This window comes from Panthera onca, chromosome F1 (assembly GCF_046562875.1).
Source record: "Panthera onca isolate mPanOnc1 chromosome F1, mPanOnc1 haplotype 2, whole genome shotgun sequence".
Taxonomy (NCBI): Eukaryota; Metazoa; Chordata; class Mammalia; order Carnivora; family Felidae; genus Panthera; species Panthera onca.
In genome coordinates this window covers 9,647,987-9,661,245 of record NC_138355.1, presented here as the reverse complement: position 1 = coordinate 9,661,245, position 13,259 = coordinate 9,647,987, and the positions used below count along the sequence as shown (strand labels likewise).

The 13,259-nt window shown below is 37.6% G+C and overlaps 1 protein-coding gene across 10 annotated transcripts in view; it reads right to left on the bottom strand.

The window, feature by feature from the left end:
• Window positions 1-13,259, bottom strand: part of CEP170 (centrosomal protein 170) — a 125,744-nt gene that overhangs the window by 74,204 nt on the left and 38,281 nt on the right. For all 10 annotated transcript variants that reach the window (XM_081791851.1, XM_081791853.1, XM_081791850.1 and 7 more), the window contains exon 3: window positions 2,686-2,775. In XM_081791851.1, the coding sequence (XP_081647977.1) occupies window positions 2,686-2,775 (90 nt within the window). The remainder of the gene's footprint in view (window positions 1-2,685; window positions 2,776-13,259) is intronic.

Genomic DNA, 13,259 nt, shown 5'->3' with positions numbered 1-13,259 from the left:
CCCCTGACTTCTGAAATTACTGCTGTTTACCTGATGCTCAAATTTCTAGAGTTATATGAATATGAAGAGCAAACGGTCTCCTTATGGATTAAGCGCACGGCAGCTGGTGGTTCACAGCTCTGTTCTGGTGTATTCCCTAGGCCGCCATCTGGGTCAGAGCACAGTTATCGCTTGTGTGACGGATGCTCCCAAGTTCCGTAACAGGCACAAACCCACACGTACTGTCGTCAGGCTGCATCCCCACGCCAGTACTACTGAGCAGGAATTTCCATTTCATTAGCTGAAAGCTAAAACCAGGGAACTGAACTTGTCAGTCCTCACACTCACAAATATGAAGATGTATGAGGAAACCAAATTTCAGAAAGTGATTGTCCCTGTGTTTAGGACTGGTAAATTACAGACTGACATTCAAATCTAGGTACTGATTTCAAGTTCAAAGTGCAAATGTTGCCCCCTATGAGTTATTATCTTCCACAGAATTACTGAGTATAATCGAATTATGAAGAAAGGTCAACCTAGAGAAACTTAGAAGTACTTCACCTGACTTCTTTTTATAATGAAAAACAAGTAATTTTTATATTTGATCACAGTCTTTTAAAAGAATAAAACACTGTGATGTAATTCTCACTTATTATTTTCCAAGATAATAATGTAAAGACATCTACGCACAGCACTGTGGTAAAGATCAATCTTTCTGGCTTAAAACCAGAACATAACATTGTTAAAACAGTCCACATACAGAAGTTAAAACTTTTCTCCATAAATTCCTTAATAAAGAAAATAAATTCAATTTCATCAAAAAAAGACTGTATTCGTGCACTGTGCAGACTCCTGAGCAAACATGCATGACTGTTCAGGAGCTCATGACTCAACACCGTGACAGAGAAGTAAAAGAAGATGTAATACAAAGCAGAGAAAGCACCCCAAATCAAGATTAAAACAAAGGCTTACAGATGTGGAGAAGGACAAAAGAAGTTCTGCAACTAGGAGCTGGGAATCACAGTAGCTTACTCACCTGTCTCACGTTAGAACGGTTTCTACCTAGTCTGCTCTGTCTCTGCTTTATCTGCTCCACGTGTTATTAATGACGTCAGCAAGTTAATACTCCTAAATACCTTTCCTTTGTTCCTTCCCTTCAGGAAGAAGTGGAATCTGGGCTTGACTCGTATAAATTTATAAGTACAACTTTTTTAAATGACAAGGCAGATGGGAGAACTACTAGGTTGAAGAAAATCTAACAAAGTATTCGGAGGAGGAGACAGGACAGCAGCAGAACTACTATTCGGGAAGCAGGACAAGGGAAAGCCCAAGGGAGCAGGAATCTGGAAAAGTGTCAAATGTGAGGGATTTTGGTTCAACCCTGAACTGAGACTTAATTCTGTGTGCCATGAGAAACAAATAAAGGCTAGAATAAAACTAATAGAAAAACAAAGTATCTCAAAGATTAAACATCAGTCCTTCAGTACCAGGGCAACTTAGAACAAGAAAACAATGTTTCACTATAATTGTTCAATTTCTGCATAAAGTTTATTTTTTTTTTTTTCATTATATGAAGTTTATTGTCAGATTGGTTTCCATACAACACCCAGTGCTCATCCCAAAATCTGCATAAACTTTAATGTATATTTCAAAAAGCAGTGGCAGTTGGAAGCAGTGGGGATACATTTAGTTTCTGTTAAATTCATTTTAGTAATTTCAACAGCACAGATGTAGACAAATATTGCATCAGCTTATATTACCAAGGCTATTAGAAAATTAAAAAATAAGAAATTATTCAATACTTCAGCATTCTCTTAGTCTGTGGCTAGTTATGTTCCAACAATGTGGAAAGACCAAATGAAGAATTAGGAAAAAAAACTCACTGCAGTAACACAAAAATATCTTCAAAGCAGGAATACAGAAAAGCAATAATGAATACTGGTGTTTAGATCACAAAGTCACATGTTTAAGGTTAATGGATGTGTTTCCTGTCTTTTTTACTCTAGCACAGAAAGTTCTCCAGCAGCTGGCATCAAACTATGTTTTCACCTTTATCTTCTAAGTTAACCTATACTTCTTGGGCTCCCAAGAGTCCTTTTTTTCATACTTACTGCCATGGCTTTCCACTATTCTCCCACATATAAATTCAAACCATCCGGTGAGGTCAAATTTCATTTCATCTCCTTAAAGAAGTCTTTTTTAACCATTATGGATAGTAAGAACCAGCAACCATCTGCATTCCTGTATTTACTGCCTATACAGTTTCTTGGGACATGGGCTCATTCCGTATTCTACTGTATGGTCCCCAAAGTGCCACGTATCTAATAAGCCTTTAGAAGTAAAATGCAAACCCGGGTGCCTGGGTGGCTCAGTTGGTTAAGTGTCCAACTTTGTTTGGCTCAGGTCATGATCTCGCAGTTTGTGGGTTCAAACCCTGTGTCGGGCTCTGTGCTGACAGCTCAGAGCCTGGAGCTTGCTTTGGATTCTGTGTCTCCCTCTCTCTCTCTCTGCTCCTCCCCAACTTGCGCATGCACGCAAAAAAAAAAACAAAAAAAAAAACAAAAAAAAAAACAACAACCCAGAAAGAAAGTAAAATGCAAACTAAAGAGAAGGAAATATAACACAAATAGCAACTATAACCTGATCTGTTTACTTACAATATTAAAAAAATATTCAAATAAAGCAAAAGAGAAAATCTTCACTTACCCCATTTAGGCTGCCCAAATCTTTCACCAAATGTTCATCTGTAGAAGTGTCATAATTGATTACAGCATGTTGCTTATCCACACTACGGGACTGAAAGGAAGTTTTCTGAGTTAGTAAATACAAGAAAATACTAGAATAACAAACACAAAGTTTTTTGGCTAGATACTTCATATTAATAGGATAACAGATAAGTATCAGGAAATATCAAAGTAAAAGTGGATTAAATGAGATTTAAACTGTGTTACTACTATATAACACAAATTTGGCATCACTCCCCAAAGAAGAAAGCTGCCAAAATTTGAAGATGTTCTTCGGATGTCCATGCACATGCGCTCACGCTCCAGAGCTTAGCGACTTGTCTGTAGATAGAAGCACCTGAAAGATGAACTGTATAAAGGCCTGTGGAAACTTTTATTGAAAGAAATATCAATCCAGTCACAGGAAGAAACAGTCTGAGAATCACAAAGAATCTGAACTCAGTAACACTGAGGGCTACTCTGTGAACCTTGGTATATAAAAAGCAAAGGAAGTATCCCACATGGGAAGAGACAGGACTTCCAGTTCCCAGTCCAACATGTCAAGAGCCTGGAGTCATCAGTCCCATCCTTACAAGAGAAAAGATGCACAAACTGAAAATCAAAAATAGTCTTTATTTTATCAGAGAATTGAGGTCATATGGCCAACTGCCACCCTGACAACTAGAGAGACAGGTGAAATCAGAGAATCACAGCTTCCTGAACACAGAAACCATGGCTGTAGCCGGCAGGGCAAGAAAACTTAAGGGTAAGATGTGTAATTGCTAGAGATGTGAATGCGAACTAGCTTGCAGACAAAAGCTCCCAGGGACACAGCACTGGGGGCCATCACTGCCATGGGTTCATGAGCTTTACCCTGGGAGCCCCACAAGGGTGTCAGGGTGAAGACTGGAGAAACTCTTCTTGTGTTCCCCTCAGTATGAGAGTGAAATACACCCAGAGCATTCTGTCACCAAGCGCCTGTCCTCCAGGAAGACTACTTTACCAGTGCTCAACCAACGTGGCTTTTACCAGCGCCTAACTGACATGGGAGAACAGGAATCCCGAACTCCAGTCTCCTCTAGCCTTCCTGTCTCACCTCAGGAAGAGATGAGATGCACTTGTGGAGGTCATGACCTCACTGAAAGACTGAGAACTAATCACAGCATTATGGAACGCTTCCTTTCCCTCCAAATGCTACCATCACATCCACAGGGGTTTACACATGCACACAGTAAGAGATTACAATGGAAAAAATGGCTAAATTCAGATTATTGAACAAAAAGGGTCTCCAAGGACACTCAAAAAACCACAGGAGAGACAGAAACAAGGACACCAGAGGAAACGTTAACTTCTGATACTTTCAGCTACAGCCAACAGCAACCACGGCCTAACTCCCAGCCACACCCACAAAATGAGGAGAGGGTCAGCAGCTAATAAAATAACAATACAGACGTAAATCCTAGTTGAAATTGTCCTATCCAAAAAAGTATCACCAAAATTAAAAGTCCTTGCCTCAATTAGCTTAAATCCCATATTGAAAAGTTCTGGTTTTCCTTCTAAGTACGTTAGAAAGAAACAGTATGCGACCTAAAATAATCTTCCAACAAAACCTAAACATTCATCACACGTACATTTTCATTCTTAAAAGTTTTAAAAGTTGGGTTTTGGTTTGGTTTTCTCTGAAACCTCAGTTTCTCTAGGACAAACTGCAAACCCCAGACTCAAGAGCGACTTTGGGCAGAGCAGCATTAATGCCACTTCTCTACAACTTACCTGAAAACCAATTATTGTGTCAACTTATAACTGTAACCAATACAAAACATCTGCATTAATCTAAAAGTTACTTAAACTTTTAGTTTTTACTGTTGTGTTTTAAATCGTTGCTCTGTTTAATGAAGTCCTAAATTCAGTTATTAGGGTGACAAAAAGAAATGTGGCACCATTAGGAAAATAATTCCTCCATATTGCGGATTTACCAAGTTGAATTAGTCTAACGATAAAAATCACATGCTGTAAGGCAACTGAGATTTCAGGTATATGTAGGCTCTTAATAAATATGAATGAAACATCCATCATAAATAATCTCTGTGAGGAAGAAAATAGTAGGAGCTCAAGTCTTAGCACGGTGTACTGAAATTCATGGGGGGAAATTTAAATGAGAGCAGAGAAAAGAAAAATCATACAGGGAAGGGAAGTTACGGTTAGATATGGAAAACAAGCCAAATGGCTGCGCATGGAGCCAGGGAGTCGTCACAGCTTTGGAGGGAAGTGGTCAACACGGACCAGAGAGAAGGAGAACAAAATGGTTTAAGGAGGAGATAAGGAGAGGCCACTTGACTAAGTCAACAACTTGCCAGAAACCTGGAAATCTTGAATCTGATATACATCTTGCCCTCAAAATGTTTATGGGGGTTGGTAAGTGCAAGAATGCCTCCTACACAACATAGAGCCAACTTAAGACATAAGAAAACGACAGAGTGCACTGAGTTGAGACACCAACTTTGGAGTTGGGGGGTGAAGGAGTGAGGATGTTATGTGGGATCAGAAAAAGCAACTTAGTAAATAGGGTAGTAACTCTTTGAGAAGATTGGTCTTACAAACTTAAGGCTAGAGTTATCATAAAACAGAACAAGTCATTCCCATTTGTGTAACTCTTTAAAAAGTAACAGCCAAGGAAAGAAAGCAAAACAAAACATTCCTGTTTTTGGTTATCCACTGTCTTCAAGGTGCCAGTGTGTTTCAGTACCCATCAAAGAAATTCAGCAAAAAGCCAAGATTATAGACAATACATCTAAGTGAGTGGTCAAGAAAAACTGAAGGAATAAGAAAGGTTTGCTTTTTACATCTAACCACTTAAGTATTAATTAACCCATTTTCATTTCCAGATAATCATATTCTCATTTTCTCTAGATTAAACTAGCCAGGAGAAGGTGTGTTACAACTTAATTTTCACAACCCATTTGGCTATCTCAATGGAAATCCAATAGTATCTCAGAAGCATATAATTTAAATCCTAACAAAGACTGTAACTTCATCGAGTTTCTGATTCTAACGGGAAAGTCTTAGCTGATCAGGCATAAACTGCAAAGATTGTCAATTTTTACCAGTTCTGTTATTCTTGTCACTTTAAGCCTCCAATAAGAATGCAAGCCTCCTTATCACAAGCAAACAAATTTTTTCTGCAGCTTTGTAGGGGAACTAATATTAATTACACTTACTACGGTGATCGCTTCTCACTATATACATATGATTATTGCAGTTCACTTTAAACTAATAATGTTGTAACTCAATTACACCTCAGTAAAAAAAAACAAAAATCAAGACCCTCTAGTCACTATCTCCTTATAGGTAATATCCAGAAGAGTGTGCCTCCTCCCTCTTGATTTTCACTGTCTAGAAAGACTCTCTTCCCAAGGCTTTGCATTGCTGCTGAGAATCCGCCTTACCGGAAACTCTTCATTCTCAAGCTCTCACAGATATTTACCTCCTACTTCCTTCCTTTAACTGAAATCTGGTTTTCCCCCTGAGAACACTATTTCTACAGCATTCCTTTAAAGTGGATGCTGTCCTCCCAAATCCACCATTCTGCTGAATTCAGAGACACAGAATGAATTCACAGTTTACACTGTGGCTTTTGGCCATTACTTTCCCCCTGAAGGGGAAAAGCCCTTTCCTTTTTTGAAGTTCTTGTTATGCACCTATAAATATAAATACAAGTATATATACATACTATATATTTCCATACACACACACACACACACACACACACACACACCCTTCCTAGGTTGCTGCAATCATCTGTGGTCACTCTTTGTTTTGAGTAAACTGTACCCCCAAAGTGGGGCTTGAACTCTATGACCCCAAGATCGAGAGTCACATGAAGCCCTCATTCTCACTTTCTGACTGAAGTTTGGGAGTTACGGTTCAGTCTTTCTCTTTGTACAAACTCCTACTTCATCGTGACTGATTTTCAACATCTATGTAGACAACCCATATAAAAATCTGGCCTTCTTGACTTCCACAACCAAACTCCATACCCTATCCTGGCATACTGCTCCCATTGCTTAGACCTTCTACAAAACTGATTCTATCTCTGGAATCTAAACTGCAGTATTTTTCTCTAGGACTACATTCCTCTATTCTTCCAGTTCCCTCACTTATTTACAATAATTGACAAGTATGCTACCTCAGTTCTCTGACTGCAGCAGGACATCTAATACTCAGACCCTTCCTTTTCTCCCACGCAACCACCCGTCACCCCGACTTTACCTCCCTTTCTGTAATACAGCTCCCCCTGGATTCCGCTACCTCTTCATGCTCAAAACTCTACTAAACCTCTACCTTCTGCCCAGACTACTCTGGCTCTGCTTCACATATTTATTTCCTGCTTTCTACTGAATATCTCAATCTGGATGTCCCTTCAGAACCTCAAACTCATTATCTTATTCCCCAAAAGTGCATCTTCTGTACCTCTATTATATTCATTTCTATGCCAAAAACAATAGATCTGAAACTCTTTTTCTCCCCGTCCCTCATTATATAACTAGAAAGCACATCCTAACTTCCCGCTAGCACTCTGTTGCCTTTTCATTTCAAAGAATTTTCTCTTCTCTTGAACTTTGCCTTACTTTCTAGATTATTATCACCTCCTAAGTGCTTCCACCGATTCCAAGCTCCAGTTCCTTAGCAGTAATGAATGTAGAGTGATAGTTTAAAGAGCAGGTGCTGGAGTCCAAAAGAACAGGTCACAACATCTGGCAGCTGTGTGACCTTGGTAAAATGACTAATCTTTGTTGAGTCATCTATAAAGAAGATAGACTAATCTCACAGGTTTGTTTGTAAGGTTTCAAAGACATAACAGGGAGACATTTAAAAAGGCAGTATTTCCCTGTGCAAAACCTCCTAAGTGTACTTGCCGGTTAAGGTGAAACATATAAGCTTTAATTCAGCACATGCCCTCCAAGGTCTGGTCTCTTTTAACTTCCAAATGTTTGCCTTCATATTCTATACATAAATTATAAGGAACTATTTTAATTACCTAAACAGACACTGAACATGGTCATGCTGTCTTTAATACCATGGACTCCATCATACTCTAAACCTTCCAGAAACCATTTATTCATCTTTTAAGATTCAGCTCAAGCCATTTCCTCCATGAGTTCTTTCCACACTTCTCATCTTATGTCCTTGCAGGTAGGGACTGATTAATCTGTCTTTTGTGCATCCCACATCAACATTCTATGTCGTAACGTCTATATTTGTTTACATGCACATCTCCTTCTACTAGATAATAAGCCCTCAAGGACAGGGAGACCCTGCCTGGGATATGCACTGATCCCTTGGAAGCCAGCATAGGGCCTAGTGCATTGTAGGTGCTCAGGAAAGGTTTATTAGAAAGAAAATACATGCTGTTTAGCCAATCTCACTTCATAAAGAATGAAGGTAGAAAAATTTTCTTAGAGATTAAAATATCAAAAGTACTGAACTTACAAAGATCAGACCAAATTTTAAGAAACCTACAAACTGGGTAGCTTTAAACAACAGAACCAAAGCAGTCACAACAAAATTCTGGCCCCCAGACAAGATAATTATAAAACCAGGAAATTTTGGAAAATAAGAGTATAAAAATGAAGTAATAATATGGTTTCATTTGTTAAGAAATATTTCCTTTTCTGCAAAAACAAAACAAAACAAAATAAAAAACAAACAACAAAAAGCCTGTTATCAAATCAACTAAAAACACAAAAACACAATTCCAGGCCAGGCACAATAAAAAGCAAATCTCTACCTAAAAGCTAACATGAAGTGGCACCAATGACCACCTAATATGTGTCACATATGCTTTGGATATGAAATGGTTACTTTTTAACATTATTATTACTTCTTGTATTATTTATTTTTCCTATTAAAACATTTAAGAAAAACACAGACATACATGGACACACAGACTAAAAAAACCTGAAGAGAAAAAGAAAGATGGCCATGCATGGTGTGTCATCACTGTTTTAAAGTATTTTTTAAAGACACTGTGGCTGTATCAGACAAAGGGCTAGTATCCAAAATCTATGAAGAACTCACCAAACTCCGCACCCGAAAAACAAATAATCCAGTGAACAAATGGGCAGAAGACATGACTAGACACTTCTCTAAAGAAGACATCCGGATGGCCAACAGGCACATGAAAAGATGCTCAACGTCACTCCTCATCAGGGAAATACAACTCAAAACCACACTCAGATACCACCTCATGCCAGTCAGAGTGGCTAAAATGAACAAATCAGGAGACTATAGATGCTGGTGAGGATGTGGAGAAACGGGAACCCTCTTGCACTGTTGGTGGGAATGCAAACTGGTGCAGCCACTCTGGAAAACAGTGTGGAGGTTCCTCAGAAAATTAAAAATAGACCTACCCTATGACCCAGCAATAGCACTGCTAGGAATTTACCCAAGGGATACAGGAGTGCTGATGCATAGGGGCAATTGTACCCCAATGTTTATAGCAGCACTCTCAACAATAGCCAAATTATGGAAAGAGCCTAAATGTCCACCAACTGACGAATGGATAAAGAAATTGTGGTTTATATACACAATGGAATACTACGTGGCAATGAGAAAGAATGAAATATGGCCCTTTGTAGCAATGTGGATGGAAGTGGAGAGTGTTATGCTAAGTGAAGTAAGTCATACAGAGAAAGACAGATACCGTATGTTTTCACTCTTAGGTGGATCCTGAGAAACTTAACAGAAGACCATGGGGGAGGGGAAGGGGGAAAAAAAAGTTAGAGAGAGGGAAGGAGGCAAACCATAAGAGACTCTTAAAAACTGAGAACAAACTGAGGGTTGATGGGGGGTGGGGGTGAGGGGAAAGTGGGTGATGGGCATTGAGGAGGACACCTGTTGGTATGAGCACTGGGTGTTGTATGGAAACCAATTTGACAATAAATTTCATATTAAAAAAATCACATTTTATTTTTATGCTTCTTTCTCTGAAGCAGTCCCTTTTAATTATGTGACAGTAAATTTCATATCCAACAATCAAATACAGTTTTGCTGTTTCATCAAAAAAAAAAAAAAAAAAAAGGCACTGTGACTGAAAGACTCTTTAAAAACCCAACTGCATTTTTACAATCAGAATAATAAATAGTGATTTATCCTTTGCTATGTGCTCCAAAAGACATATTTTGAAAATACGTTACCTATGATCTTTAAAACATACCATTACCCTCCTGGAAACTGTTCTTACACCAGTGTGAAAGTTAAAACATTAAAATAGTAAGTCAAATGTAATTTTGCTATTTCAGTTAGTATGATGGTATTTCTCAAAACAGAGCAAAATTCAATCATTTGGTGCAATTAAAAATTTTATGAAGATGGGGCACCTGGGTGGCTCAGTTGGTTAAGCGTCCAACTTTGACTCAGGTCATGATCTCAGAGTTTGTGAATTCGAGCCCAGCGTCAAGATCTGTGCTGACAGCTCAGAGCCTGAAGCCTGCGTCAGATTCTGTGTCTCCCCCTCTCTCTGCCCCTCCCCCGCTCACACTCTGTCTCTCTCAAAAATAAACATTAAAAGAAAAATTAAAAAATTTTTATGACAGTAAAATTAGAATTTAGGTAACAAACTTTTTAAAATGCAACTTTATTTGTACTTAGAAGTATACCATATGTTGCAAGAAGTGTTTGAACATGTTTACTAGAAGAATTAAGTTATTAAGTCCTTTTTAGGTTACACACACACACACACACACACACACACACACACGCACGCAGTAGCTGCTAAGTGGTGGAAGAGAAAGGTCATTTGATTTTCGAGCCAAAATGATAAAGGTTCTAACACCAGCTTCCATGACTTAATGGTTGTATGATACTGGCCCAGTGACCAACTCTTTCCAAATCTTGATTTTACCATCTGTAAAAATGGGGATGACTGTATCTTTTAGAAAACTGTTGAGAGCAACATCTAAAAATCACATAAATGAACAATGAGAAATAGAAAGTACTATTTAAATAGAATGTACTGTTAATAGTGATATTCATGTGTTGCTCCAAAGCATAATTTTTATCTAATAAATTATACTTTATGGGTTTTCATCCATGGCTATGCAAGATTCATCTTGCATAATATGTCTTACGAAAGAGCACAATCATCTGTCTACAGCCAGAGACAGGCACAGCAAGTCTGCATAATTTGCTGGAAGCTTCCAAGCTAAGTGAGAAAACTCATCCAGAATCTTTTGTGTAATTACCTACTCTTCAGTATCCAGGCACATTTTCTTCTGGATGATCATATTCTTTAGAGTACTTTTTTTGGAATGAGATGAAGTAACAAAAAATATAAAACTCAAAAATCTTTATTTTTTGTCATAAAATAACAAAAAAAAATTAATTATAATCAAACAGATCATTTAACCTTATAGACCATTTATTTCTCTTCTGCACTGGGTTTAAGCCATATTATCATCAAAGTATTTTTTTTAATGCCAGCAAATCTAGTTGTAGTTGAAATCTTTACATGTAAGAAATTACTTAAAATTATTCAGAGGCAGAGATTCTAAAATTTAACAAGTGATTTCCTGTACATTAAAAATGGAGGGCTTAAAACCATAAATGCAGACTTAGGTCGACCAAATTTTTAAAGAACTCTTATTTATTCATTAAAAAGCAATCAAATATTAGCTATTTGCACTACTAACAATTTTAATTACCACACTGACTGACCTAACCAATGCAGAACCATTTAAGCTATGTCAGGCCTTTAAAAGGAAAACATAATTTCATCAATTCTACAGCACTAATCTTTTAAAACAAATATATTTTGCATGTATAAATGCAAAATTCTTCACTTTTCTACCACTATAGTCCATTTTTCAGAAATGACATAAAAGATTTTAAGTATCATTTTACTCCTATACTAGGAAAGATTAAATTAACATTAAATCAGTTAAAAACTAAATACAATTTGCAAATATTTGTTCTTACTTCCACGTATGTCTTTCAGTGCTAGGAAGAGGACTATTAATATGTAGCATTGATTCAGACTAGCAAATGACCAGCATGCCAATCTCTTCCTGGATCTCTTTCAGAGAATACACAGAGTCGAGAACAGCGCTAAAACCAGTGTGCTACTATCAGATAAAGGCCAGAAGTTATCTTTAGGGGTGGAGACTGAGGAACGGTTCAAAACTGTTTCTTTGCCCTGCCTGATCATGGAGATCTCTCATCTCTTTTACATTCTATTTAAAAAATAAAGCATAAACAAAAACAGTCACAAATAGGATAGATGTCCATATCACATTTATAAATTTAAATAAAAATGTTCTTTAAATTTTTGACTTTATAATACTGTGATATTGGTTCTACTCATTAAAATAATACTGATTTTTGTTTTAAATTTCTGTTATAAAGGCAGTATGAATCAAATGTATCAATACAAAGATATTTTAAAATTCTATTACCATCGATTTCCTTTTTTCATTATGGTGATATATATATATATAAATTTATATATATATAAAGCATAATATTTGCCATCTTAACCATTTGTAAGTGTACAATTCAGTGGCATTAATTAAATTCACAATGTTATGCACCACTATCTATTTCCAAAAAATTTTTATCACCTCAAACAGAAACTCCTAAGAACTCCCTAACCTTCTTTCCCCCAGCCACTGGTAGCTTCTAACTCATCCTATGTCTGTAAATTTGCCTATTCTAGCTATTTTCAAAGAAATGATCATGTAGTGTTTGCCCTTTGTGTCTGGCTTATTTCACTTAGCATAAGATTTTCAAGGTTCATTTATGTTTGTTACAGCATATATGAGAACTTCATTCCTTGTTACAGATGAATAATCCAGTGGATGTATACACTGCATTTCATCCATTCATTTGTGCCTGGACACTTGGGTTGTTTTCACCTTTTCGCTACTGTAAATAATGTACGTATAATTCATACAAGTATCTGTTTGAAACCTTGCTTTAAAAAAAAAAAGCTTATTTCTAGAGAGCGCACGCTTGCATGAGAGAAGGAGGGGCAGAGACCGTGGGAGAGAAAGAATCCCAAGCAGGTGCCACATTCAGCATGGAGCCTGAACACTGGGCTCGATCTCAGGACCCATAAGGTCATGACCTGAGCTGAAATCAAGAGTTGGACACTTAACCAACTGAGCCACCCAGGAGCCCAGAGACCTTGCTTTCAATTACCGTGGGTATATATATAAAAGTGGAACTGCTGGTCACATGGAAATTTTATGTTCAGCTTTTTGAGGAAGCACTATTTTCTGCAGCACTGACACCATTTTACATTCCCACCAGCGACATATAAGAATTTCAATTTCTCTGCATCTTCACCAACATTTTCCTTTTTTTAAAAAATTTATTTATTTTGAGGAGACAGAGAGAGACAGACAGACAGTGGGGGGAAGGGCAAAGAGAGAGGGGGGGAAAGAGAATCTTATGCAAGATCCACCCCCAGCTCAGAGCCTGATGCAGGGCTTGAACCCACAAACCGTGAGATCATGACCTGAACTGAAATCAAGAGCTGGACGCTCAACAGACTGAGCC